At 38.0% G+C, this 26261-nt stretch overlaps 1 protein-coding gene across 2 annotated transcripts in view; it reads right to left on the minus strand.

The window, feature by feature from the left end:
- Nucleotides 1-26261, minus strand: part of snx29 (sorting nexin 29) — a 439469-nt gene that overhangs the window by 392647 nt on the left and 20561 nt on the right. Inside the window, exons 1-4 of one of the 2 annotated variants that reach the window (XM_039774869.1) lie at nucleotides 10403-10550; nucleotides 9731-9795; nucleotides 8702-8754; nucleotides 4511-4635 (exon numbers count right to left, since the gene is read on the minus strand). In XM_039774869.1, the coding sequence (XP_039630803.1) occupies nucleotides 4511-4635; nucleotides 8702-8754; nucleotides 9731-9795; nucleotides 10403-10547 (388 nt within the window). In that variant the 5' untranslated portion in view covers nucleotides 10548-10550. Of the gene's footprint in view, nucleotides 1-4510; nucleotides 4636-8701; nucleotides 8755-9730; nucleotides 9796-10402; nucleotides 10551-26261 lie in introns of those variants that run through there. The other variant, XM_039774870.1, reaches the window with a different exon arrangement.

Consider the following 26261-nt stretch of genomic DNA (forward strand, 5'->3'; position numbering starts at 1 on the left):
TTTTAGACATTTTTCATGGGACAAATCCACTTTGCAGCAGCTCATCATGCAGATTTAGTAACACTAACATTAGTATCCTGTCTAGACATGTATTTCAAGGTAATGCAAGCCTATGATGATTAATATTTGCAATGCTGCAATTCTCTTTTTTAAGGTTAAAAAAAGAAAAAAAAAAAAAAATCAGGATTTTTTTTCTGTGGAACCAATGTTTTCAAAATACCCCCCACATGCAAAACACCTGATGATGGGATTTTTTGAGATGACTCACTGGTCTCTTAGCATTCAGCTATTTGGAAACCTACCAGTCAGCGAACAGCCACCTCACTGGCAAGAGTCAAGCACATAACGTTTATACCACTACACCACTAACAATTATTAATATTAAGCATACGTTGAATATTGCTATTCCAAAATGCCTAGGACCAGAAGTACTTCAGAAATTTTCAGGTTTTGGAATATTTGCATATACATAATGATATGTTAGAGACACTCTTGACCAAGTAGGGAAGTGAAGCTGAACCAGCTAAATGAGGACTCACATGTATAATAATTCATATCACTGAGCAGTTATAATAATGTGTATTGACGTAACAAACATATTAAATCTCATATATGATGCATAGACTATATTTCAGTGCCCTTTTAACAGGGCCAATGATGTATTATTTGTACTGAAGACCTTTTTTGGTTTTTATCAGCTACCTTTTATCACTTCTCAGGTTAGGAACACCTCAGCCAACCATCCCTCCATCATGACCGCTGTGCTATAAGTCATTAACCAACCAATGAGTCGCTACATTCAGTTTTTATAAGCCATGGATGTACAAACATGAAACATGTTTACGCCAAAAAATAAAAAATTTAAAAAAATAATCAATTTGCAGCAGTGTCCAGTTTTCCTAACATAATTGCAAATTACTGAACTGACTGCAATAAGGGCACCTAGTGAGAATGAAGGAGCTTTTGTCAACTCTAAGCAGTAACATTCTACAAGTCAAAGTTTATTGCACTTTTGAAAGCAGATGTTCTGTGTCACTCTGACCCAATTTTTCGATTGTGCATTGTTTATTTATGGAGTTTGATGCTTCGCGGTATCTGGCCCAGGATCGTCAATCCTATGTTGTTGCTTTGTAGTGCTCACAGCTTCACACGGGAACCATCCTGCTCTTAAAGAATAAATGCATTTCAGATCTGTACATATGTTACTCAGATCCATTTTTTGGTGTAAGCATATTCTCACACTCAAATACAATCAAAGTTTTATAAAGGAGGCCCCTAGCATGGAATTTTCCACTTGCGATGTCATTTCAGGGCTCAAAAATTCTACTGGTTTCACATCAAACTGAATATAATAAATTTTGGTTATTTTAGCTACTATATGATGGATCATTTAATTGCCTTCAGCTTAAATGATGTAGAACTTTAAAAAAAAAAAATAACATTCACAATGTTTCTTTTAAAAACTAAAATGCTGACAAAGCTGTTTTCCTTTCTAGTTTGGTAACATGAAGAAAAATTGGTAAGCTAAGATCTTCTGGGTACAGAAGATTCATTTTGTTGAAGTTTCAAATCACGTTTTTTATTTAGCTAAACTTTTTGCAGTCTAAATGAACACCTGCAATTTCTGACTGATCAGTTCCTCTTTTACTTTAAACATGAAATATCTAAGGACAGTCATCAAGGCTGAACTGGAAAAACAGAGATTCCCTTTACACAAGAGGTCAGCAAAATGCATGTTAAATATCACCTAATTATTGAGAAAGAAATATCTACCAAAACTTCAAAATTTTTATAATAAAACTGGTATGAGTAGCAATCAGTTTATCCCAGTGATTAGTGCTGTGTACAGGTACATTGTACCTAACTGGGAGCGTCACCATAAAGAATGGAGCAGGTCCACAAAGCAACATCAGCAGCACAATAACAATAAAAAAAAAACAACAATCAAAACTCAAATAGTAATTTTATACTTGGCTTGCATTAAATAATCATTCAGCCTAAAATCATTGATAGGCTCTGCCAGGAAAACCTCATCTGGAATTCAGTAGACTGAATGCAGCTGCTGTATTTGGGATTGCTCTCTCTTGTTTAGCTGAGGTGTCCTTTTGTGCTATGTCTGTTATATTCTTCAGGTTCTGTTGAATCATACGCAGATTTGGATAGTGGACGGTTATGGAGGGTCACATTCCAAAATTTCCAGGCTTAGCAGGTATTAGAGTATCTGTGGTTTAGAGGTTGTGGGATTTTCAAGTGCCAGGTTGTGATAATGTTTGGTACAGTACACACTGTAACATGCAAGCAATCAGTGTAGAACTAGGAGCTCTCCCTCTTGCAGGTAGAAACAGAACCCCAAAAAGAAAAGCAATGAAACATAATAATAAGTAGAAATATATATATATGAGGGAATAATATTTCATAAGCAGGTTATGTATAAGGGTGCAAAGCTTCTGCAATACACAGACCATGGTAATTTATTGATGTAATGAATATTGATTGTTGCCTACATAATTGAACATTTACTAGCTTACATTTCTTTTTAACACACACACACACACACACACAATATATATATATATTTATATATTAGCCTGCAACTAAACAAGGCAGTTTACAGTAGAAAAAGCATTTTATTTAACGTGATGAAGCATGATTTTTAAGTAGTGCAAGCAAAGGCCCTTTTGAACTTTAAATACCTTAACAAAGACAGACTGCATGAATGGAACAGATTAGTTGAAGACCATTATTAGAATTCATTCTTAAATAGTGTTAACAAGAATGTTCCAATTAGCAGGTAGCTTGGTGGTGCAATGGTAAGCCCTGCTGTCTAACAGTCCCAGCATCCTCAGTGCTGGATCCTTACACTCTGAATTTAGCACATTGTTTGTCTGGGTCTTGCACATTCTTAAGGACTGCCAGGCTTTTCCTCCAATATACTAAACAAAAACTCATTAAACTGGTATATCCAAATTTACCCAGCATATCTGTGAATGTTAGTGCATACATGCGTGTGCTCTGTATCCTTTGTTGGACGGTTGGACACTTGTTCCCTATATCCTTGCTCTAGAGAAGCAGGTGAGAAAATAGATGGATGTACCAGTTGGACAACAAGTCAAAGTATTAAAACTAACAAAACTAAAACTTCACAGATGGAAAGTATACTAATGTATCATAATTTTGGGACTATTTTCTGTCTATAAAGAAAGCTAGAATGAGGAGAAAAATAGAAAAGACGCATCATTATACTGCTGCTGTTGTTATGGTGTAACATCTTGGAGTCAAAAACCCAACCAGCCATTTGGATGTCATTTCTATAAATCAAGACACTAGGAGTCAGCAAAAGAGCCAGTAATAGACAACAGACTCAGCTATGTTCTTGTCATTTACTGCCGTGCACTAGAGATTTCTGTTCAATTCTTCAAGTTGACTCAAAAGCTGCCTGTGTATGCAAAGCTTTTCCAGAATTAAGTGCCAAGCCAAGGGTTTTCTGAAGTGTTTTGTTCTGCCATTAGATCATTTGGGTTGTATGTGTCCGTGCTAGTTTTTAGGTGTGGGTACAAGGAGTGCTGGGGATGATGGTGTCTGTTATTTGGACAAGAATATAAGTAACAGGCTGGTTAAGTCCACAGATGATACCAAGCTAGGTAGATTGGCAGATAATCTAGAATCCACTGAATCATTACAAAGAGACTTGGACAGCATACAGCTTTGTGGCAGATGGAATTTAAGACAGTAAATGGTTTAAGTATTATATGTAGGAAGTAAAAATGTTGGGTTTGAATAAACAGTGGGAGGTCTGAAAATCAAAAGTACACCTTGTGAGAATTGGACCCAACACTATCAACTGACAGACAGTGTTCAGAAGCCATTAAGAAGGCTAACAGAATGTCAGGTTATGTAGCACCCTGATGTGTGGAGTACAACTCCAAGTAGGTTATGCTCAAACTTTATAACTCACTTGTGAGGCCTCTTCTGGAGTACTGGGTGCATTTAAGGTCTCTTTTGACTAGACTAAGTCCAGGGCTACAGGGAATGACTTACAGTATGAAGAAAGATAAAAAAGCTGAGCCTCTACAGTTTAAAGCAAAAGAAAAATTAAGAGCAGACATGATTGAAGAGTTTAATATTATGAATGTACTTAGTACAGTGGATTGAGACCATTATTTTAAAATGAGTTCATCAAGAACACCGGGACCGAGTAGGAAACTTGTTAAAAAGGTAAATTTCGCATAAACATTGGGAAGTTTTTCTTTACACAGAAAACCATACACACATGGAATAAGTTACCAAGTAATGTGGTAGATAGTAGGACTTCAAGGACTTTCAAAACTAGACCAGATGTTAATTTAGAGGAATTAAGTGGATAGAGTCAGCAAATTCTGTTGGGCTGAACTGCCTGTTCTCATCTAGATTGTTCTAATGTTCTAATACTGCCATTGCCAATCATCCATGTATTGAAATGAAAAGCTGAAGGTAATGTCAATGACATTTGAGCTTAACAAAGTAGCCATACCTGATTCTGTCTTGCTTGAGAACCCTGCAACTTGCTTGATGGCTGCTGCAGTGAGGGCCAAGCCTTTTGTTTTCCGTAGCCCATGGTGGAGAACTGCTTCAAGCTGTGCACACAAGCAGATCACCCTGCAAGTGGAAGACCACAGATTAATTGATCACATATTGGGTGAGATCCCATCTCCCTTTCTTTAAGGTAATCAAAACAATTGCGTATTACAATATTTTTCATAATAGTATATCATTGATAAACCAAGTTTTTTTGCACCAGGTATAGTAAACTATACAGTAATCTCTAGTAAATGGATTGGTATTTTTTCTTTCCAGCAGATGGCGCACCACTAACATTAACACCTCTACGCAGGTTGTGCTCTGTCCACATTTACTGTACAGCCTGTTCTTTGGTTCACCACGCTGTTACACTGAACACTGGCCCTGATATGAATTACGCAATTTGCAAGCAGCATTATATTTAAAGAAATTACTCATACAAACTATAACTATTAATGCCTCTTCAACCTGAGCTCACCAAAGTACTTAAAGGATGACTTATACCGAAACTAGCACTTAAATCTGATGTAACCAAAAATAAGGTGAAGAAGCAAAAAAAACATCAGCTGAGTTTGCCATCTTATGCAGGCTCTTGGGGAGGCTTTGTGTACTCCTGAATGGCTAAGTTCACCTCCACTAGAGTCCCAGAAAGGCTCAGCAAGCAAAAGAAATGGAGGCCAGTGTCCTACAAATTAAAAAAACTGAATGGAAAGCAAGAAGCTCTTTACTTGTACCTCATGGCAATGTACATGCTTGCAGTCCCAAAGTTGTAAACAGATTTGTATACTGTATATTCAATTTTTTTTTAAAACAAGAAAACAATGTTGAGAGCCCCACTACAAACACGAGAGCTCGTCTCTAAATGGCTCACCCAAAATAAAAGTCAGATTACACACCAATGTTTTTATGCATTATGGTCTGTAACTGAATATTCTCAGTCTTAGTCTGCAGAATGCCAAGGTCCTTATAATCCATTTCCACTATGAAAAATATTAAGTGAGATGGATCAAGGCAAGGATTTCTCTAATTGGGTGGTTCACAGATTGACATGTTCTCCTGTTCTCACTAGGTGTGCAACAACTGACACTTTTGCCTGTAGCAGTCAAATAAAAAAAAAAAGTGCACTTTATCTTGAAAATGAATCTCACTTCTTAACATAAGGCAAAAAAGGCAACATTTTGATACTGTAACCCAAGTATCAGGATAATATTGTATTGTGGGATCCTCAAGTGGTTACCATAAATAGAAAAAAACTAAAGAGGAATTTGAGGGAGTACAAAGTTCAAAAGTGCGTATATACTATAGTGAACACAAAATCCACAGGCCTCCTTCTTGCAAGACAGCAGCACTACCATTGCTTGCATAACATACATAAAAGTACTGAAAGAGAGGCTAATATTTCGGAGCAAGGATATCAAAATCTTTCTACACTATTAATATTTCTAAAAAGGCAGAGATCAAGAGGACTGCTGATATTTGGTGCTGTAAGATAAACTTTATTTCATAAAACATGCCATCACAAGACCCTTCTCAAAGAGCACAAATATGTAATTTTGAGAAGAGAACAAACAAATAGAAATAAATGAAGCACTGTACACAACTACTGTACCACCTATACAGAGAGTGAGACGGCATCAAGGAATAGGAATAACAAAGACAAATAAGCATTCAACAAAAGCTGCATAACACTGTTTTGGAGTAGTCACACCACAAAATATCAGATGTTTGACATGGTGGTAAAGATAAAGCGATGCTGTACTTCTGTAGTGGAGTTTGGATGATAAATCAGTATCAGAAATGAAGCGGTTGTAGTTGCATCAGATGATGTGTCTGCTGCATTTGCTCCAACTGATACAGCACCATTTTGAACCCGTTGTGATATCTTAATGGTATTAGCAAGATGACTACTGAATGCAGAACTGCATCATCCAACCAAATTAATGAATATCTGACATAGATGTTCTGCACCAGAGGCATTACGGTGTCAGAATATTTTGCAGGAAACAAACACGGTTTACCAACAGATGAGATGTGCAATTCCAGTGTCCCAAATGCTGCCAAAAATGATTACAAGGCTGGTAAATGTGGATAATGCTGAGATTCGATGAGAAACAGTCAAGTTTCTTAAGATAGGGAACCCACCAGAACATTAAATCTCATCACTGCTCACATGTAGTAGTCTAACAGACTTTCAACAGCTCATGTTGGCAGGTGACTGTGTATCATCAGCAGATTGCCAAGACTTGTTTATATTAATCACTGTAATCCGTTACTGATTTGCTGTGTGCATACTTAAATAATTCAATGTTACTCTATTATAATTGTAAATATGGGTAATTTCTCTAAGCGGTGCTGATTGAAGAGGGTGATACAAGAATAAGTTGAAATTGAAGAATGACAGAAACACGTTTTCATGCTGACGAATAAAGAATTTCTGTGGCAGCACTAACAGACTCAACAGAAATGGACAAAACGGCAATCCTTAAAAGAAGACAGAGCAGGAAGGTTATTGAGAACTCAGTTCACCAAAGACAAATGGCTGTTTGTAGCCAGAAGGTCAAGTGGCCTGACTGTCATAACATCCATACACAGTATTGCAACATACACTGTCACAAAATAACTGTCCCCAGCACCAGTGTGCAAAATATCAATAAATACAGGACAAGTTTTTAGAGAGTTAAAAAAAATATATACTATACTACACAATGTAATATAATAATACTGTAATATAATATTGGTGTACATCTGAGTGAGACCAGAAACCAAGCTGGAAACATTTAAGGAAATAATTGTCATGTGCATCAGTGGTTCTGAAGTTCAGCTTTGGGAGCCCCACGTAGCTGCAGTTTTTTTTATTCCAAACAGATCCTAAATCAGTCAGTCTTTTTTTTTTTACTTTTAATCAATCTTATTATTTAATTAGCTGAACAATCTTTTTCACTTTGCATTTAGAAAAGAGGAGTAGTGTCAGATTTACATTTACAGGAAGTTGAGACATTACTGCATTTTTTCCTTTCTCTTTAAATGCTTACTTTGTTTGGTTATTTTATTATTTTACTTTATTTTTAATTCTTTTTCTGTGGCATTTGCTTTCATAATTGTATCTGAATAACAACAAATAATGATGAGCAGACTTTTAAAGAAACAAAAGGAAGATCTGGACAAAAATGATTGACAACAGAATAATTAAAGGTCAGCTTTATACGTTTAAGGATAACATACATAAACCTGAGAGAACAGAGTTACTATTAACTTAAAGAAACTAGAAGAATGGTGGGTACAAAATTCAGACAGATATTCCATTTGGAACAAAAGAAAAGAAATTACAGACATTAGAAAGAAAGCAAGGAGAAGGGTGAAAAATTTGGAAATGAGTCAAGTGTGTGATACTTGAACAAGACCAGAAAGGAATTTTGAACATATATATATAAAAAAAAGAAGCAAAATCGTTACCTATTCTAAATAAACTCCTGATGAAAAGAACAAACAGCCACAGTGACAAGACATCAACTTTTCGCATGCAGTCCAATATTAGATTTATATTATTCAGCAAACGTAACTTGCACTAGCATGTTACCATATTTCTACATTTGATTCCAAGGAAGTGCACGATCATACAGCGAGTCGGTACGCCAATAGTGCCTGCTATAACATGTTCATAAATCTTTTCTGCAGACAAATCATTTATGCATATAGTCTTAACCTGTCAGGAAACAAAATTCTTCACCTATACATAAAATAATCAGTGCACAGCTGTAAAAAGGCAAGGGGCTAAGCACTGCACAGAAATTGTAATTGATAAATAAGAAAAGAAGAAATCCTATCCCACACATTAACAACAAAATAAAAACTCTAGAAAGAAATACATGATTTGTAAGTTCAGGTAAATAGATAGAAAAACAGAATGACACTTTTATTGATCTCTGAGAAACTGAAGTGTTACTGCAGTCTATATACATGCAGAAAAACTGGATTTAAGACTAAACAGAAATATAAATATGTACATAATCATAAATTAAATACATTTAAATAAATATATTAAACTGACAGAAAACCTGTGGACGCCTATGGTTCTATTAAAGACTATGCTAAGACAAATTTGGCCTGCCGTTTAAACCTATAGAGTATCAATCATATTTCTTACCTGCTGTCCGAGTCAGAAGCAATCTCCTTCCTTCCTCCAAACCGGATTTGGCACTGTTTTGGTAAATATACATAGAATAAGTAACTATACCAAAAGAAGAATGTTAAAAAGAAAGCCTCCAGACAAGGAAAGAAAAGTCCTGGCTAATAAACATCATTCAGCAGTGAGCAGTGCAAAACAAATAAGGTCCATTCCAATAACAAGTGCTTTTCTTGGTTAGCAACTCTCTGCTGCTTGCCTTGCTGATGACGTGGTTGAATAAACATTCTGATAATTAAGTATCAGAGATCTGCAGAGCAGATTTCCTTGGTACTTTCAGCATGTTTTCAGGATGCATCATATTTCTCTTTTATTCTCACTACTACATAAATACTAACTGCACTATAATACTGCTCCTAGTAACTGCTACATGTTAAAAGAGCTGTAATTTACTGATATTTTACTGCTGATCTAACCAGAAAACCAGAGCAGTCAAGGCACAATGGTGCACTATTAGTCAACAGATCTTAAAGTTGGAAATCATTGCTTCCTTACTTAGAATTTAAAAGGGTCAAACTGAAAACAAACTTATGAAGGTTTTCACAGTCACTCTGGCTGTTCTAGTTTCCTCTCACAGTCCAAAGACACACAGATTAGGCGGATTGGTGACACAAAAAATTGGCTCTGATCGGTGCTTGGGGTGTTTGTGTGTGTGTGTGTGTGTAACTGGAACCCCGTCCACTAGATTGTTCCTGCCTTGTACCCTATGCTTGCTGCGATATGTTCCAGCCACTTGTTAGCTTGTACAAGGTTAAGCAGGCTTATAAAATGGTATGGTACTTTCGAAATAACGTAGTAAAATGCAAGAGATTTTGATACAGATATCTGAATAGCTCAGAACATCATTGAGCAGAATTCCATATAATGAATGGAAAGCCTGAGCAAAAGAAAAAATAAGAACGTTTATGCTCAAAAAGCAGACCAGCACGGCATAGGTAACCAAATCGGAATACTGATTTTTCGGTTACATCGAGCTTAAGCAAATTTTACCTGTTTAACTGCATCCAGCAGACGCTCAAGAAGATGCTGCCTCTTCACATCATTATGCTGCATGCCTAAAAGAACAAATTCAAAGTTCAGCTTGATTTTAAAATGTCAGTTAACAAAGGTACTCAAAGGTCTCCAAAAGCAAGTCAAACATACATTTTTTTTTAACTACCCTTTTCAACATGATATTAAAAGACGCCATAGGAAATTGTGCCAGCATTGGTTGCAAGGCAGGAACCACCTCTGAAGGGAACACCTGCCCACAGAAGAGCTAGTGCCAAATAAACTTAAGAGTCACACATCTTTGACCTGTAGGAGGAAATTTAATAAAACAGCAAGACTGTGCACAGGCTACAGAAAAAGCACCTCAGCCTTGAATTAAACTGGGGTCCACACGCAGTAAGCCAGCAACTCTATCACATGAGTCTTTGTCCCATTCCAAAACCACATTCAAACATCTCAAATACTACTGAGACCTAAAAAGTACTTCTAAAATATCTCAATGTCACTTTATTTTAAAATCTTTTCTACATACTGTAACATACAAGATGGCACAAGCAAAATTAGCCGAGTATATGGTAATTTGCACTTCTCTTATTTTAATATAAGCAAACATAGGGTGAAGTTAGGGGGAATTTCTTCAGGTGGTTCATTTCGTTAGTTGTATCACTGTACCTGTGTGTTTGCTGGGGTAGAGACGCGTGGTATTGACTGGAACAACACATCTCGACTGTGGAGCTGGATGGTCGTGGGTTTTATTTTTCCCCCAGCTTCCCATCAGCTGGAGTTTTTTCCTTTTTTTTCTGACCTCTCTGGGCATCTGCTGATAGCATAAGACTTATTACAATAATGAGAGATTTAAAAACAATCTCTCTTTAAGGACTCTATCAATACCACAATGATTTATTCTTATTCAGTATTTTTGGAATTTCATTTATTCATTCATATATTTTTCATTTGTTGTTTGTCTGTTTTTGTTTCTTTAACCTCTTGTAATGCAATTTGAACAAATGATGAAAACCTGGTGTACTACTAGTTCTATGAGCAGAGCAGTGCTTCTGAAACAAAACAAAAGAAAAAAACTTCCTTCATAGCCAAGAGGTCATCATCGACATAGCAGATCACATGGAAATAACTCCTCATAAGTCAACATGACGATTATCACAACGCTTGGGCTAAGGACTGCTTTCATGAACGTGTTCTGGCACACAGAACTTTAATTCGCTATCGGCGGAGTGCTTTAGTCTGGATATCACTTAAAATGGTCAGTAGCATTTTTTAATAACGTCATTCAATAATAACAACAAGTGTAACACAATATTTCTTATGTCTTACTAATAAAACAGTTAATGACACCGGTGATATGACTTGGCTACTTTTTTAGTGCAACACCCTCTTATCATCCTGGAGCCAAAAGCCAGACAATCCACCACTTTAGGCAGTCAACCTTTAGACTCCCATCTGTAGTACTAGGGTATTGTGCCGTATTAGCCATTATGGATGTAGTGAGAAGTCAAGCAAGGGCAAAACACGTTTTCATGCTGACGAATAAAGAATTTCTGTGGCAGCACTAACAGACTCAACAGAAATGGACAAAACGGCAATCCTTAAAAAGAAGACAGAGCAGGAAGGTTATTGAGAACTCAGTTCACCAAAGACAAATGGCTGTTTGTAGCCAGAAGGTCAAGTGGCCTGACTGTCATAACATCCATACACAGTATTGCAACATACACTGGCACAAAATAACTGTCCCCAGCACCAGTGTGCAAAATATACATAAATACAGGACAAGTTTTTAGAGAGTTAAAAAAAATATACTATACTACACAATGTAATATAATATTGGTGTACATCTGAGTGAGACCAGAAACCAAGCTGGAAACATTTAAGGAAATAATTGTCATGTGCATCAGTGGTTCTGAAGTTCAGCTTTGGGAGCCCCACGTAGCTGCAGTTTTTTTATTCCAAACAGATCCTAAATCAGTCAGTCTTTTTTTTTTTTTTTTACTTTTAATCAATCTTATTATTTAATTAGCTGAACAATCTTTTTCACTTTGCATTTAGAAAAGAGGAGTAGTGTCAGATTTACATTTACAGGAAATTGAGACATTACTGCATTTTTTCCTTTCTCTTTAAATGCTTACTTTGTTTGGTTATTTTATTATTTTACTTTATTTTTAATTCTTTTTCTGTGGCATTTGCTTTCATAATTGTATCTGAATAACAACAAATAATGATGAGCAGACTTTTAATGAAACAAAAAGGAAGATCTGGACAAAAATGATTGACAACAGAATAATTAAAGGTCAGCTTTATAAGTTTAAGGATAACATACATAAACCTGAGAGAACAGAGTTACTATTAACTTAAAGAAACTAGAAGAATGGTGGGTACAAAATTCAGACAGATATTCCATTTGGAACAAAAGAAAAGAAATTACAGACATTAGAAAGAAAGCAAGGAGAAGGGTGAAAAATTTGGAAATGAGCCAAGTGTGTGATACTTGAACAAGACCAGAAAGGAATTTTGAACATATATAAAAAAAAAAGAAGCAAAATCGTTACCTATTCTAAATAAACTCCTGATGAAAAGAACAAACAGCCACAGTGACAAGACATCAACTTTTCGCATGCAGTCCAATATTAGATTTATATTATTCAGCAAACGTAACTTGCACTAGCATCTGTCATTCAATAATAACAACAAGTGTAACACAATATTTCTTATGTCTTACTAATAAAACAGTTAATGACACCGGTGATATGACTTGGCTACTTTTTAGTGCAACACCCTCTTATCATCCTGGAGCCAAAAGCCAGACAATCCACCACTTTAGGCAGTCAACCTTTAGACTCCCATCTGTAGTACTAGGGTATTGTGCCGTATTAGCCATTATGGATGTAGTGAGAAGTCAAGCAAAACGACACTTTCTATTGGCTAACTGAGAAGATTACAATATGCACGCTTTCTTGCCTGAAGAAGGGGTCCGAGCTTCCTCGAAAGCTTGCATATTATAATCTTTTTAGCTAGCCAATAAAAGGAGCCATTTTGCTCGACTCCCATCTGGACCTGAGACTACACCCCGCCCCCTCCCCTCCCCCAAATCCCCTATTCTGCATAGCATGTTTATTTTTCATTCAGTTATATTATCGGGTTTAACTTCGGGTGCCCCGGTCCTTTACATTGTTACTCCTTTCTTTCTTACACTGGTAATCTGATGATTTCAACTGTTTATTTTAAGATGACAGTAGTACTAGGTTGTTGTACCGTGTACGCCATTATGAATGTAGAGAAAAGCCAAGCAAAATGACACCTTTCTCTACATTTTAAGATGACAGAAAATTAGTTTATATGAAAATACTATTGAATGGGACTTCCAGCAATTTTGGACTAATCCAAAATTTTATTTTTCTAAAATTAACTTTCCCCATGATCAGGTGAAGAGATTTGACTTTGTCGTGTTTACAAGGGGACTTGGTTTCCTCTATCCAAAGACCGGTAATGTTCTCCGCTCGTGCAAAGATATTCTACTAAACTGTGTCTGTGTGTTCAAACTTGCATGACTGCCTCCTGAAGGGGTGAAATTCTCAATCTGGCATCTCAGAAACTGGAACAAGTCAAAGGCAGATGGCAAAATTAAACCTCTTTCAAAACATCTTTAAATGAGGAAATTCTAAATGAATTATATGAAAACTGAAACTCATTAATCTAATATGAGAAAGAGGGGGGAAAAAGTCTTAATTAACAGCTAACATTTATACAGAAGAATATTCTCAAGTACATGGAACAATTATTAAACACCAAATCATTTTGAAATACAAATTCTGGAAATTATTTCAGGAGTCAAAATGTGTTTTGAAATATTCATTTGACTTGAAACAGTATTTTAATAAGGGAGCCGGAGCATGTCTCCTGTGTGACATGCAAATGATGCTATCTTCAAGGCCGAACCACAGCTCATCAGAAAGGCTACGGTTTTTAAAGAAGCATTAGCAAGCATTTTTTTTTTTACTCTCAAGATCAGTTTTATCAGGTGGTTCATCTTCATCAACACATAGGCTCGCTGGGCAGATAATATTAATTTAAAAAGAGTACCATGGATGACTATTTAATAGATGAGCAAAGGACTTGGAATTTGTCAGTCTCTAAGACTGAGACATTGACACAAAAGTAATATTTAAATGGAAATACTTTTCTCATATTCTATTTCATTTACATATTATCTGATAAGATGAATGACTACTACCACACACTACTTTTATGCAGATGCCATTAATATTATTAAGACTGTATTTAACAGAAATGGAGCCCATACAGTCAAAATTACACAAAATGCATTAATTACAAACAATAGGAAAGTGGAAAGCATCAGCAGCAGAGTTACAGAATTAAACAGAAAACATCAAGCAACAAAAGGCAAATCAGGGCATGACCTTAGTGAAAATGCAAATGTGCTGCTTGCTTATTAGTCTGCACCTGCAGTCGTACAACAAGCACAAAATACACATCTACACACCTTATTTTAGAAATGATGTGATCTTTGGTCAACATTAACAAAAAGTAGGACATCAAAAAAAGTTGTACAGCTGCTATTAGTTTATGAGCAAGAGTGAGCAAAAGTGGAAAGTTAAGGTGGGGGAACACCTTAAAGTGAGTGAAAGGAAAACCTTCTGTAAAATACTTCAATATCAGTTATGTCGAATTACAGAAGTGAAGCATGCAGTCTGTCATGAATCATCATAACTTGAGAGAATTGGGTAACATAAAATTATCTCCCACTTTCTGACTTCGAACTCTAGCTTGAAAGGTCAGGCATGTGAGACACCTCAGTCGAAAACATGCACTTACAGTAACTGCCACCAAATAAGCAAAGAGACAAACTACCACCCTTGGCCCAGAATATACACAAAATAATACTTGAACAACATTCATTTTTGACTCTTTTACTTCAGTTTCAAGATTTTATTAACTGTACTGGGGATCACACGGTGCTGCAGTGGTAGCGCTGCTGACTTGAACCAGGGAAACTGGGGTTCATGTGCCAAGTGCTCCCTGTGCCTGGAGTTTACTGCTCTCTCTGCGTGGGCTTCTTCCAGGCGCTGCGATTTCCTCCTAAAGACATGCAGGTTAGGTGAGCTGGCTTTGTTTACTTGGTGTGTGTGTGTGTGTGTGTGTTTATGAGTGTGTTCACCCAGCAATGGAGTGGCACTCTGTCTAAGGATTGTTCCTGCCCTGCGCCCTATGCTTGGTGCAATAGGCTCCAGCTTCTCTATAACCCTCCTCAATATAAACCGGTTTGAAAATAGATGGATGGATTAACCTTAAAGGGTGGTGTGCTAAACTGAATAATCAGATAAGAAAATGGGTGGACAGATTCATTTAAGTTTACTCACTAAAATTACAAACCATTTTAAACAGGTTAAAATTCACAATTATTTATGCATATTATACAGTGTAGATGCCACATGGGCTGGATAGGCATCCCAGCCAGGGAGGAAAAAGGGATCAGACCCGATAGGAAGAACAAAAAAGGATGGACAGACAGCCAATTAGAAAAGAAAGACGTGGCTAGAGGTTTTTTATTCCACCAGCATGCTAGAGGGCAGCAGCCTCAGATGTCGATACACAGTAAGAAACCAGCAGGGCATGTCGGAGGATGTAGTCCAGAAGAGCAGCCCTGCTGGGGTCACTGGGGTCCACGAGAGGGCGCTGTAGGGAGACAAGCTCCCTATTGTAATGGACTTCCATGCGACCCGGAGGTGCTTTCATCGGGTAATCGCCCCGACACCAGAAGTACTCCTGTGTCTGTAATAAAAGGGACCACACTCCCTTATCCAAGCGAGTCAGAGCTGGGAGGTAGTGGAGCAACATTTGAGTGGAGGAGAGTAGTGTGGTAAGAAGGAAGAAAGTATTGTGGAGAGGAAGACCTGCATTTGTGTCACATTTGGAGGTATTTACAGTATAATAAAACCTTACATTATTTGAACCCGGGACTGTGCAATTGTGTTGTGTTGGGGTTTGGGGCTCGCCCTGGTTTTTTCATAGCAAGCAGAAAGAAAGCAGACACCCCGCAACAAAATGCTCCTTTTTGGTCAATAATCTTTGAAATGTATTTTAACATTAAAACAACAATGAAATACATGTTCCATAAATGCTAACAGCATTACAATTAGAAAAGGCTTTGGATTGTCTACCCACTTATCCATCCATTTCCTTAACCCACTTATCTAACATCCCAACAGTCATTGAGCACAAGGCAACAAAAACACCTGGAAAGGACCCCAATCCATTACACAGTACACCGACACAATTTAGTATCGCCAATCCACCTGACCTGCATTTATTTATAGAGAGGATCATTAATGAAAATATAATGGGGGGCCTTTTGTCAGCCTTACATGTTGATTCTATTAGTATTTATCTATCCATCCATTATCCAACCCGCTATATCCTAACGGGGGGTCTGCTATTAGTATTTAAGGTACCTTTAAAATCAAAAGTTTTGATAATGTGCACAATAAGTTCAGTTTAAAAAGTACATTTGATAAATAAGATTTAGAATTTTTAACAAACCTATATAATCAAATCTTAGGTGTAACTTTTTAAAAAGTGAGTCAGCGGTTATATTTCTGGCATGCTGGTTGCAGCACTTTTACGCTTAGCTAATGTTTAGCCTTGCTACAGTTTGGCCAAGTCAGCAAAGATTCTTAACTCTGTCCAACAAGCATAAAATGTATTATCATTAGGACTTGCATGGTTGTTCTTACTTATACTCTCAGGACAATTCAGATTACATAATGCAGTAAGCCCTGACTTTTATTTTTAGACAAGTAAATATTTAAAGGTATGTTTTTTTGACCATATTCTTTCAAACAAAACTGTCATTACTAGTGCAACAAAAACATATCTGATTAGCCATAAAATTATTTACTTGGGTTTAGCTACAATAAGAGAATTACACATAAATGTTAGGTTAACTTGTCTCTAATCTGACAAGGCCTGACTAAACAGTATAAATGTATGTGGGTGTGAATGAGGCCCACAATGAACTGGAGTCCCACCAGGGATGGCTTCTACTTTACTCTTGACACTGCCACTCCGGCTCTCTGTGGACAACTGTGAACAACAGACTGACACATTTCTTGTTTAAGTCATTTTGTTTCAGCATTTTTGAGTCCAGAATTAGGAAGGCCAGTACCATAAAACCCAAGGAAACACTATTTACTTGTTTTATTGATCAGGTACTGGCTGTGCTAACACAATTACATTGCAAAGGTTTCTCTAATAACTAATGGGCATTTAAACACGGGGTAATGACTGCTGACAATGGGTCTACACAGTCAAATTTAAATAATAAATTATAAATCAGGCATTTCAAGCAGTAATAGTTATTTGCTTAGATAGATAGATAGATAGATAGATAGATAGATAGATAGATAGATAGATAGATAGATAGATAGATAGATAGATAGATAGATAGATAGATAGATAGATAGATAGATAGGATAGATAGGATAGATAGATAGGATAGATAGGATAGATAGGATAGATAGGATAGATAGATAGATAGATATACCGTACGCTTAAGGAGTACAGAAGAAGAAATAAGGAATTTTTAAGTACAGAAATAACTAAAGTTTCTCAAGAAAAGCTAAGTTTATAGAAGATACATTGTTTCCTTTTGTTTTTGCCTTTTATTCTACATGTGTAACTACTTTTCCTTTTATTCTTGTGTGGATTATTTGCCTTTAACTTTCACTGAATATTTTAAAACAAACTTTTGGACTGTGAGATTCCTTTGACACGCGTTTTACCCGCGTCCGACTTTGCCTTATGCACCGGCGGCTACAACACGGATGCATAGTATTCCCTTACCCAGCCAGGAGGCTGCAGATTTATGGACAGACCAACTGGCATGGTTGCTGTCCCCTTTCCCAGTCACAGAACAGGCACAATGGAAGGACAGACAGAGACTACATCCCAAGGCCATGGGTTCCCCTAGTGCACTGTGTTTGCATGTTTCTAGTGTAGCTAATATTTGGACACACGCAGGGCTTCATGGGAGCTGGAGGGGAGTTCGGGTTGTTGTGCATGCACGTCAGAAGACCATCTTCCAGGTTTTTGTTGGAGGTAAGCGGATACCACCCAGAGCGAGAGGGGGACACAGTAGCCAACATCCTTGTCTCTTCTGTCATCCACAACAGCAAGACGATGTCCACCAACTGCAGTTGACTTTGTGCCTAATGGCCAGGGGACTATAAAAGAATAGATGCCCAGGCAAATCTTCTCATATCGTACCCGAAGTGCAAACAGCACAGAGCTCCCAAAAGATTGCTCGATTGATTTACTTCTGTAAACACCACTGAGCATTCTTTTTTGTTTTATTTTTTGGATTAAAAGGGGTAACCCAGCTGGCACCCCAACACCATCTCAATGTTACGAGTGTCTTTCCAATTATCCACAGGGTCTTTAGGTGCCTCCGGAGGGGCTTGCTGGCAAGAGGTCCCACCTGAATAAGGAAGTGCCTCCTGGCTATGGTGCCAACATGTATCAAGTACTCCAGGATCCTACTCAAAAATGAGCCCTACACCTGACCCAGTAGAGTCAGCTGGGAGAGAAGTTGGACAAAGCTTCTCTGGAAAGGAGCAGGAGGAAAACAATGAGGTCGATTTGTGCTTATTGGTTTACGTGCAAAAGAAAACATTTGGTGGTGTCTCTGTAACCAAGGTACTGTGCCTAATAAATGAGACACCAGAGATTCAGGGTGTACTCACACTAGGCACGTTTGTTCCGTACTGTGCCTGAGCACGACTGTCCCAATTACTCCCCTGCTGGCCTGCGCTCACACTTTAACATTCTGGGCCAGGACACGCTTTTGTCATCACCATGCAGCTTTGTGTAAAGCCAAAACAAGATCCAAGCATGGAGTGACAACATGCATTTCAAAATGATTTTCCGTATTTTGTGGTATTTTTGGAGTTGTGTAGGGTAGGAAAACGCTGTACCCTCTTAAAGATTTATTGAGTGTGCAGCACAACATTTTTCTATTAATCATGCTGCACACATGAGAAGATTTTTATGATGACAAATGATGCTAAGAAGGAATTTACCGCTTTTCTTGCCAACTACAATTCACATTCATCTGCAAGGTAAAAATAAAAACCTTCAAATTTAGCGATAACACTGAGGCCTGAGCACAGTATAGCGGGCCTAGCACAGAGCGACCACACTAGTCAAACAAACTAGACTTTAGGGGTTTTTGTGGAAGGGCAGGCCCACAGCTTAAGCAGCAGGGGACTAGTTTTAAATAAATAATTCCAATTGTCGCACTCACGTTTTTGGGTGGGGACGTGGTAGCGTAGAAAGAGCGGTTCCCAAGCGTGATGCAGGAGCTGACAGAGCTGCACCTGTGTCGTACCCACCGTTTTAAAAGGAAAGTGTGAGTGTTGGAGAGGAGGGACAAAAGAGAAACAGAGAAGGGAGGTTCAAGGAAGAAGAGAGAGGTAGGCAGGAAGACAGGAGAGAAAGCCGGAGCATGAACGAGGGGAGAGAGGACTGAGAGAGAGAGAGAGACAGAAAACTGGGAAGGAGAGCCCCTTCAGGAGAGTTTGAGGATGACACCCGGGGGGGAGAGAGGACTGATTGCTCTGGTTAAGCGACTTAGGAAGCAAAAGTTGCGTGTGTTGAAAGGGATTACTTCCTGGGTAAGTCCAGGAAGGCAGCTGGGGCAACAAGGCTCAGACTGGGAGCCACAATGAGCATCATGGCCTTTGGGGTTCCAGCTTAGGTCCGGAGTGGGAGCCTTGTTGTAGCCCTGGGACGGCAGGGACCCGGACCTGTGGAAGGTCAGCTGTGTCTGTCGGCAGGGCAACTCTTCTGCTGCAAAGCCCCACGCAGGATGAGAATAGAAGACGTTGAAATTGAAGGGACATATCGAGGATTTGCTTTTTAAAGACAGTTTTCTGTCTCTGTTTTAACCTTGTTTTACCACATTTCTAATTTGGGATTTTAACTTCCACATCACTGTTTTTATGGATTATTTATTTATTGAACATTTATAAAGGCACTGCACTATTTGTTTGGACACTTTTGTTTTTGAATCGTTTTAATAAAAGCACTTCTGCACTTTTGTAACTTAACCTTGTTTTGACTGTGTCCTCATCCGCAGGCAAATCCCGGTCATGACTATTGGCGGTGTCAGGTTCAAGAGGCTCCTGAATGCAACAGGAAGCATGGAGCCAACCCACACTGTCACAGGTTGCATGCGGTCAAGATGCAACAGAACAGATCGTTAGTGTGAGGACACCCTAAGTTGTGTTTGAGACCTCCTACAGACAACTATATTATACACACAAACACACACACGCATACATATATGGCACACTTGGTGAAGGCTATACAGCTAAAACGTTGTGTCTTTAACCTTCTTTCCTTTTCAGCACTGAATTGACCTTCAACCTTTTTTTTTTATATACTGTACATACATACTGTATATACTTATTATATACAAAAAGGTGGAGCAAAATTAATATAAGCAACAATCTGATAATCAGAGGTCAAAGAGGCAAAAAGATAATGTGGCAGATCATCTAAATAAGTACACAAAAAACACAAGAATCTTCTAATCACAGACTGGCAAAAAAACAACACATAACCGCGTGAAAAGAAAGCAAAGTCAAACCAGAACGGAAGTGACCAACAAACAGTGAAGCTTAACCCACAAGTATATTGGATTCTGACTGCAAACTGGGAAGCTGGCTCTGCTCTCTGCCTTGCCGCCCAACTCAACAAGCTTAGAGCAGCTAATTAACAACAAAAGATGATTTTTGTTCCTTTCATTTTTTGCTTTCTGCCCTCCCCCACCATAACCAATCATCTATGGAGAAAGAGCAAAAGCTTTAGATTCGTCAAAAATTTAAAGTAATGACTCTCAAATTTTATGATCAAAAGATCAGCATCAAAGCGGTAAATAATTACTGAAATGTTATAGAATACAGGTAAAATTACGTTACAACGAATATCTTTACAACAAAAGTATTATGGTCCTGACATTTTCCCCATATGACACGAGTCTATAGAAAACTCGTTACTACGAAATACATTCAGCAGATGCTTTCATTACAACGAAGTATCCAAAGACCTTGAAATGCCTGAATGAATTATCGGCAGAGCAGTTAGGTCTGTGGTCACAGCTCAGTTGTGCACAACGATGCCCAAACAGAAACATTGTAACTTTATCTCTTCCTTCAAACTTTCGTCATAACGTTTTATTCGCTGTGTTTGTTTTCTGTGGCTTACAGTGATACCTTTTGCTTATTGCTCATCAACATCTGAAAAATATCCATTGGAATTTAACTCATTGTCACCCTCCTATAGAAATGGCAGACACGAAAAAATGACAACAGTTCACATTAGAAAAAAAAAAAACAAACTTAACATTTTTGCGGCTCTCGACTCAGGCAAAAAGAAAAAAAGACGTTGCCAGTGAATTCGGAATTTCACCATCGACACTGTCAACTTTCTCGAAAAGACCAAGCGAAAAAAGAAGAAAAATCTTGGGTTGTAAACGTATGCAAACTGTTGCATTTGAAGACGTCGAAAAAGCTGTTTTTATGTGGTTCAGTGATGTTCGTTCAAGAAACATTCCGATTAGTGCGCCACTCATTCAAGAAAATGTGAGGTTTCTAAACTCTCCTGGGACCTCCCCAAACGAGACAACACGTCGAGAGTGTCCTGAAGTGCACCCACCGTGTCTGTGGAAGACTGTGTATCTGATGCCGGGGCAACAACAGGCTCACAGCACTGCTGCGGCAGTAGTGCTTCGGGCACACACTTGTCGTCCGGTTAGGTGGGGTGTGGTTTTGGGAATCCCAAAAGAGTTTAGAAACCTCACAATAAGAAGAAGGATAACTCGGCTTCTGATTGATAACTGTGCTGCCCACAACATGCTTCCACATCTAGATAATGTTTGCACTGAATTCCTCCCACCCAATTGCACAGCAGTGCTTCAGCAATTGGATTTGGACATCATTCGCACCCTCAAAGTGTATTATCGCGCGGAAATGCTGAGAAAAATCTCATCAGCATAACTTGCGGACAGGAGGAGATTAAAATGAACATGAAAGAAGCTATTGAAATGATTGCAAACGCCTGGACACAAGTTAAAGAAAGCACTTTAGCGACAAATACAGCATCTCATTACTACGAAATTACATTACAACAAAATATTTTTTTTAGGTCCCTGGCACTTCATTGTACCAGAATTTTACCTGTAGTTGTCACAATGCTCATTAAGCCATTTAAAAGAAAAAAAAAAATTCGAACACCACTACCACTTTTCATATTTAAAAGAGATATCATCTTCTTCTGGAAATAAAGTGTAACTTGCACTTTATCTTCTCAAATTTTAATACCATCAAGAGTTTTCAGAAATGTGAAATGCACCCTTTCTTTTCAGTTGACCGTTTATGATCATTGAATGCAACAGCATGTTAAAATTTAACAAACACAAAGAGCAGTTAAACTTTGACCAGTGTACATCTCAGTGATTCCCATCCCCATGTGGGTAATTACAAGTAATGCAATTTTATTTCTATATACAATACAATTTATTTTTGTGTAGCCCAAAATCACACAAGGAGTCCCGCAATGGGCTTTAACAGGTCCTGCCTCTTGACAGCCCCCCAGCCTTGACTCTCTAAGAAGACAAGGGAAAAACTCCCAAAAAACACCCAGTAGGGAAAAAATGGAAGAAACCTCAGGAAAGGCAGTTCAAAGAGAGACCCCTTTCCAGGTAGGTTGGGTGTCAAAAAGAAGGTGGTCAATACAACACAATACAATACACAGAACAAATCCTCAATACAGTATACAAATAAAAATTTTACAAGTATGTAGCAGAATATATATGTCAGTCAGTCATTATCCAACCCGCTATATCCTAACACAGGGTCACGGGGTCTGCTGGAGCCAATCCTAGCCAACACAGGGTGCAAGGCAGGAACAAATCCCCAAGCAGGGCGCCAACCCACCGCAGGGCACACACACCAAGCACACATTAGGGACAATTTAGGATCGCCAATGCACCTAACCTGCATGTCTTTGGACTGTGAGAAGAACCGGGGAGAACAGGCAAACTCCACGCAGGGAGGAACCGGGAAATGAACCCAGGTCTCCTTACTGTGAGGCTACCACTGTGCCACCATGCCGCCCCATTTCTATATGTGCCATTTAAAATGTCCAACAAGGCATTCTTCATTCATAGGCTTTAGTTAAGCATCAGCGTATACCCCTTCAATACATTTTCATACATATCAGTAGACTCTGTTCACTGGTGGAATGGCGTATAATGAATTACCTTTTAAATAAGGATGCATTACAAAAATACAAATTCGTTTTGTATAGTGTTCTTCACTGAGTGGATGTGCAGAGTGCTGTGAACAAAACTCAGTTGAAATACAAGTATAGATTAAAACAACATTTATTTATATAGCACATATTCATACAAAAAAATGTAGCTCAAAATGCTTTACAAAATGAATAGAAAAATCGAAAACAAAATAAAAAATAAACATAAGTCAACATTAATTAACATAGAATAAGAGTAAGGTCCAATGGCCAGGGTGAAAAGAAAAAAAAAAAACTCCAGACGGCTGGAGAAAAAATAAAATCTGCAGGGATTCCAGACCATGAGACCACCTGACCAGTCCCCTCTGGGCATTCTACTTAACATAAATGAAACAGTCCTCTTTGGATTTAGGGTTCTCACGGAAGGACTTGATGATGATGGTCACGTAGACTTCTGCCTTTTAATCCATCCATCATTGTTGGAGCATCATGATGCTTTGAGTAGGTGGTGGTGGCACAGGATAAAAAAAGATTATACATATAAATAGATATTTGTTAAGTCACACGAAGAACAAGGCAGAAACTGATTAAAAAATGGAAATTCAACTTTATCTCTCCGTTAATTAATTGATGAACCAGAGAGTTAAGCAGAAAAATTTGATATGATATGCACCTTAACATATAACACACTAACAGATGACACAATATAACACATACTTTTGTGGCTTCAAAAGGCAGACAGTGTGCTGTAACGGCTAAGGCACTGCACTTGAAACCACTGGTCCTAAATTATTTTTGAGTCTGCCTGCACTCCGATTGTAAAAACAAAACACGTGACGAATATCATGATGAAGAAGTAAAGGAACCATCAAAAATCCATACTAATAAGAAGTTAGATGTGAATAAAGCATTGGCTGCTTCATTACATACTTTTGAATATACTAATTAGGGTTATATTTTTTTATTTACAAGTTCTTAAAATGTTTTTAGCTACAAACTGAAGTAAACTAAATTTCATTAATAAGAAATAGAAAACAAAAAGAACAGTACCAAGCTTTCCTAAGAGATGAAAAATGTACACTGCTGAGGATAAATCAATAAGGAATATCGTTTTTAGTGGTTTTCTATAAAATATACCAAATAAACTACAGCCTGACAAACACTGTTATCGAAATAATATATTTAAAATGTTCTCGTGCTTTAATTCTTTAAATTGCTTTCCAATAGGCTATCTGTCAATGTTAAAGTTTGCCAAGGGAGCAGACTAGACAGCTGGTGGGGAACTTCATTTTTTTCAGAACACAGTAACAACGCTGTGTGTCAATATTTCAGAAACAAAAATTTTTAAAACATGCTAAAGCAGGCATACCACCCATTTGAAACTTGTCATTTCGTGTTGAAATTGAAATTAAAATATAGATTTGCAATTTTTGGACCAAAGGGGCACTGCTTTCAATGGCATACAAGGCAATCTGTAATAAAATTCACTTCATGAATGAGTTTGGTATTTTTCAAATAGACATCATTTCTGCACAATCCTGGTATAAGTTAATTTGCCACTGGAAACTGTGTTTAAATGAAGAATTTTTTTTTATTTTTTTTTTTTTAAAATGCCCAGTGTAGGAGGAGAAAGGGCGTCTCAGGTGAGACACAGCAATGTCGAAAGTACATTGGCTAGTGGAACAAGGAAATAACTGTGTCTAGCAAACAGCAAAAAATGGACAGACTAACAATAGCCGGGAATCACGAGTTCTTCCATCTCCCATATGCTAGGTGGAAGTGGTCCTGATATGGGAGCCCAGTCAGGACACCCACAGGGATGCTTGGGAATTGGAGTGCGGAAGCGCAGCCCTGTCAGACTCTCTACATATTAATAGAGGGTGCTGTCGGGGGAGGACCTCCCTACTTTTCATTTGGCCCAGAAGCGTTTTCCAGAGGATATGACGTGGCACAAGAAACACCTCCAGGTCCTATATAAAAGGAAGCCCGCTGCCAAACATGGACGAGTCAGAGTCAGGAAGCAGGGGGCAACTTTCAACTGGAGGACAGAAGAAGGAAGATTTATTGGTTCATTGCGATTATAATTGTATTGGATTACTGGGATGTCTGTGGAAAGGTACTTAAGAAGGAATAGAAATCGCTTGGTTTATTCCTATAGTTTGTGCTGTATTGGTGAGCCTGTGGTTTGGAGCTCTGTGGCACCCCCTTGTGGTTACACCAGCCCAAGAGTAGCAGGGTTCCAACATGAAAACAAACATATACTGTGGAACCCAGGTTCACGACCATAATTCGTTCCAAAACTCTGGTCGTAAACCGATTTGGTCGTGAACCGAAGCAATTTCCCCCATAGGATTGTATGTAAATACAATTAATCCGTTCCAGACCATACGAACTGTATGTAAATATATATTTTTTAAGTTTTTAAGCACAAATATAATTAATTAAACCATAGAATGCACAGTATAATAGTAAACTAAATGTAAAAACATTGAATAACACTGAGAAAACCTTGAACAACAGAGAAAACTAACACTGCAGAGCCACCAACCGCTGGCTAAAAACACTTTTTTAATGACTTTTAAGCACAGGGAAAAAAACGAACATTTAAAAAAATCCATAATTTAATAAACCACCAAGAAAAGTAACATTGCAACAATGTACACTATGAACCGATCGCTGTAAACAGAAGTGAAAACAAAATCAAGCCCAGTGCATTCTTTAACTGCCTTCCTACCTTAATGCATCCAGCTCTCTCTCGCGCTGCCTGTGTGTGTGTGTCTCTCTCTCTCTCTCTCGTGTGTCGGGCTCTCTCTGTCTCTTGCTTGCTGCACAGGAAATGCACAGGAAGAGACTGAACACGTACAAACCGAAAGGGAAACTGGCTTGTTCGTATACGTATTCGTGTGTCGTCGTGAACCGAGGCAAAAGTTTGCCGAACTTTTTGGTCGTAAACCGATTTGTATGTGTACCGAGACGTTCATGAACCGAGGTTCCACTGTACATGCAGAACCTATAGCTCCATCTTCCTCCACCACTACTCATTCCAAAGTACAATTAAAAATGGACAAAAAATGAAAATTATGCTTGCACCACAATCTGATGGGTGATAATCTGCTACCTTTCAGAATTTAATTTAATAACAGTAGAGTTAATTGAGAAAAGGGACATATCTCTGCAGACTCTACTAGGT

Source organism: Polypterus senegalus, chromosome 13, assembly GCF_016835505.1.
Source record: "Polypterus senegalus isolate Bchr_013 chromosome 13, ASM1683550v1, whole genome shotgun sequence".
NCBI classification, from domain to species: Eukaryota; Metazoa; Chordata; class Cladistia; order Polypteriformes; family Polypteridae; genus Polypterus; species Polypterus senegalus.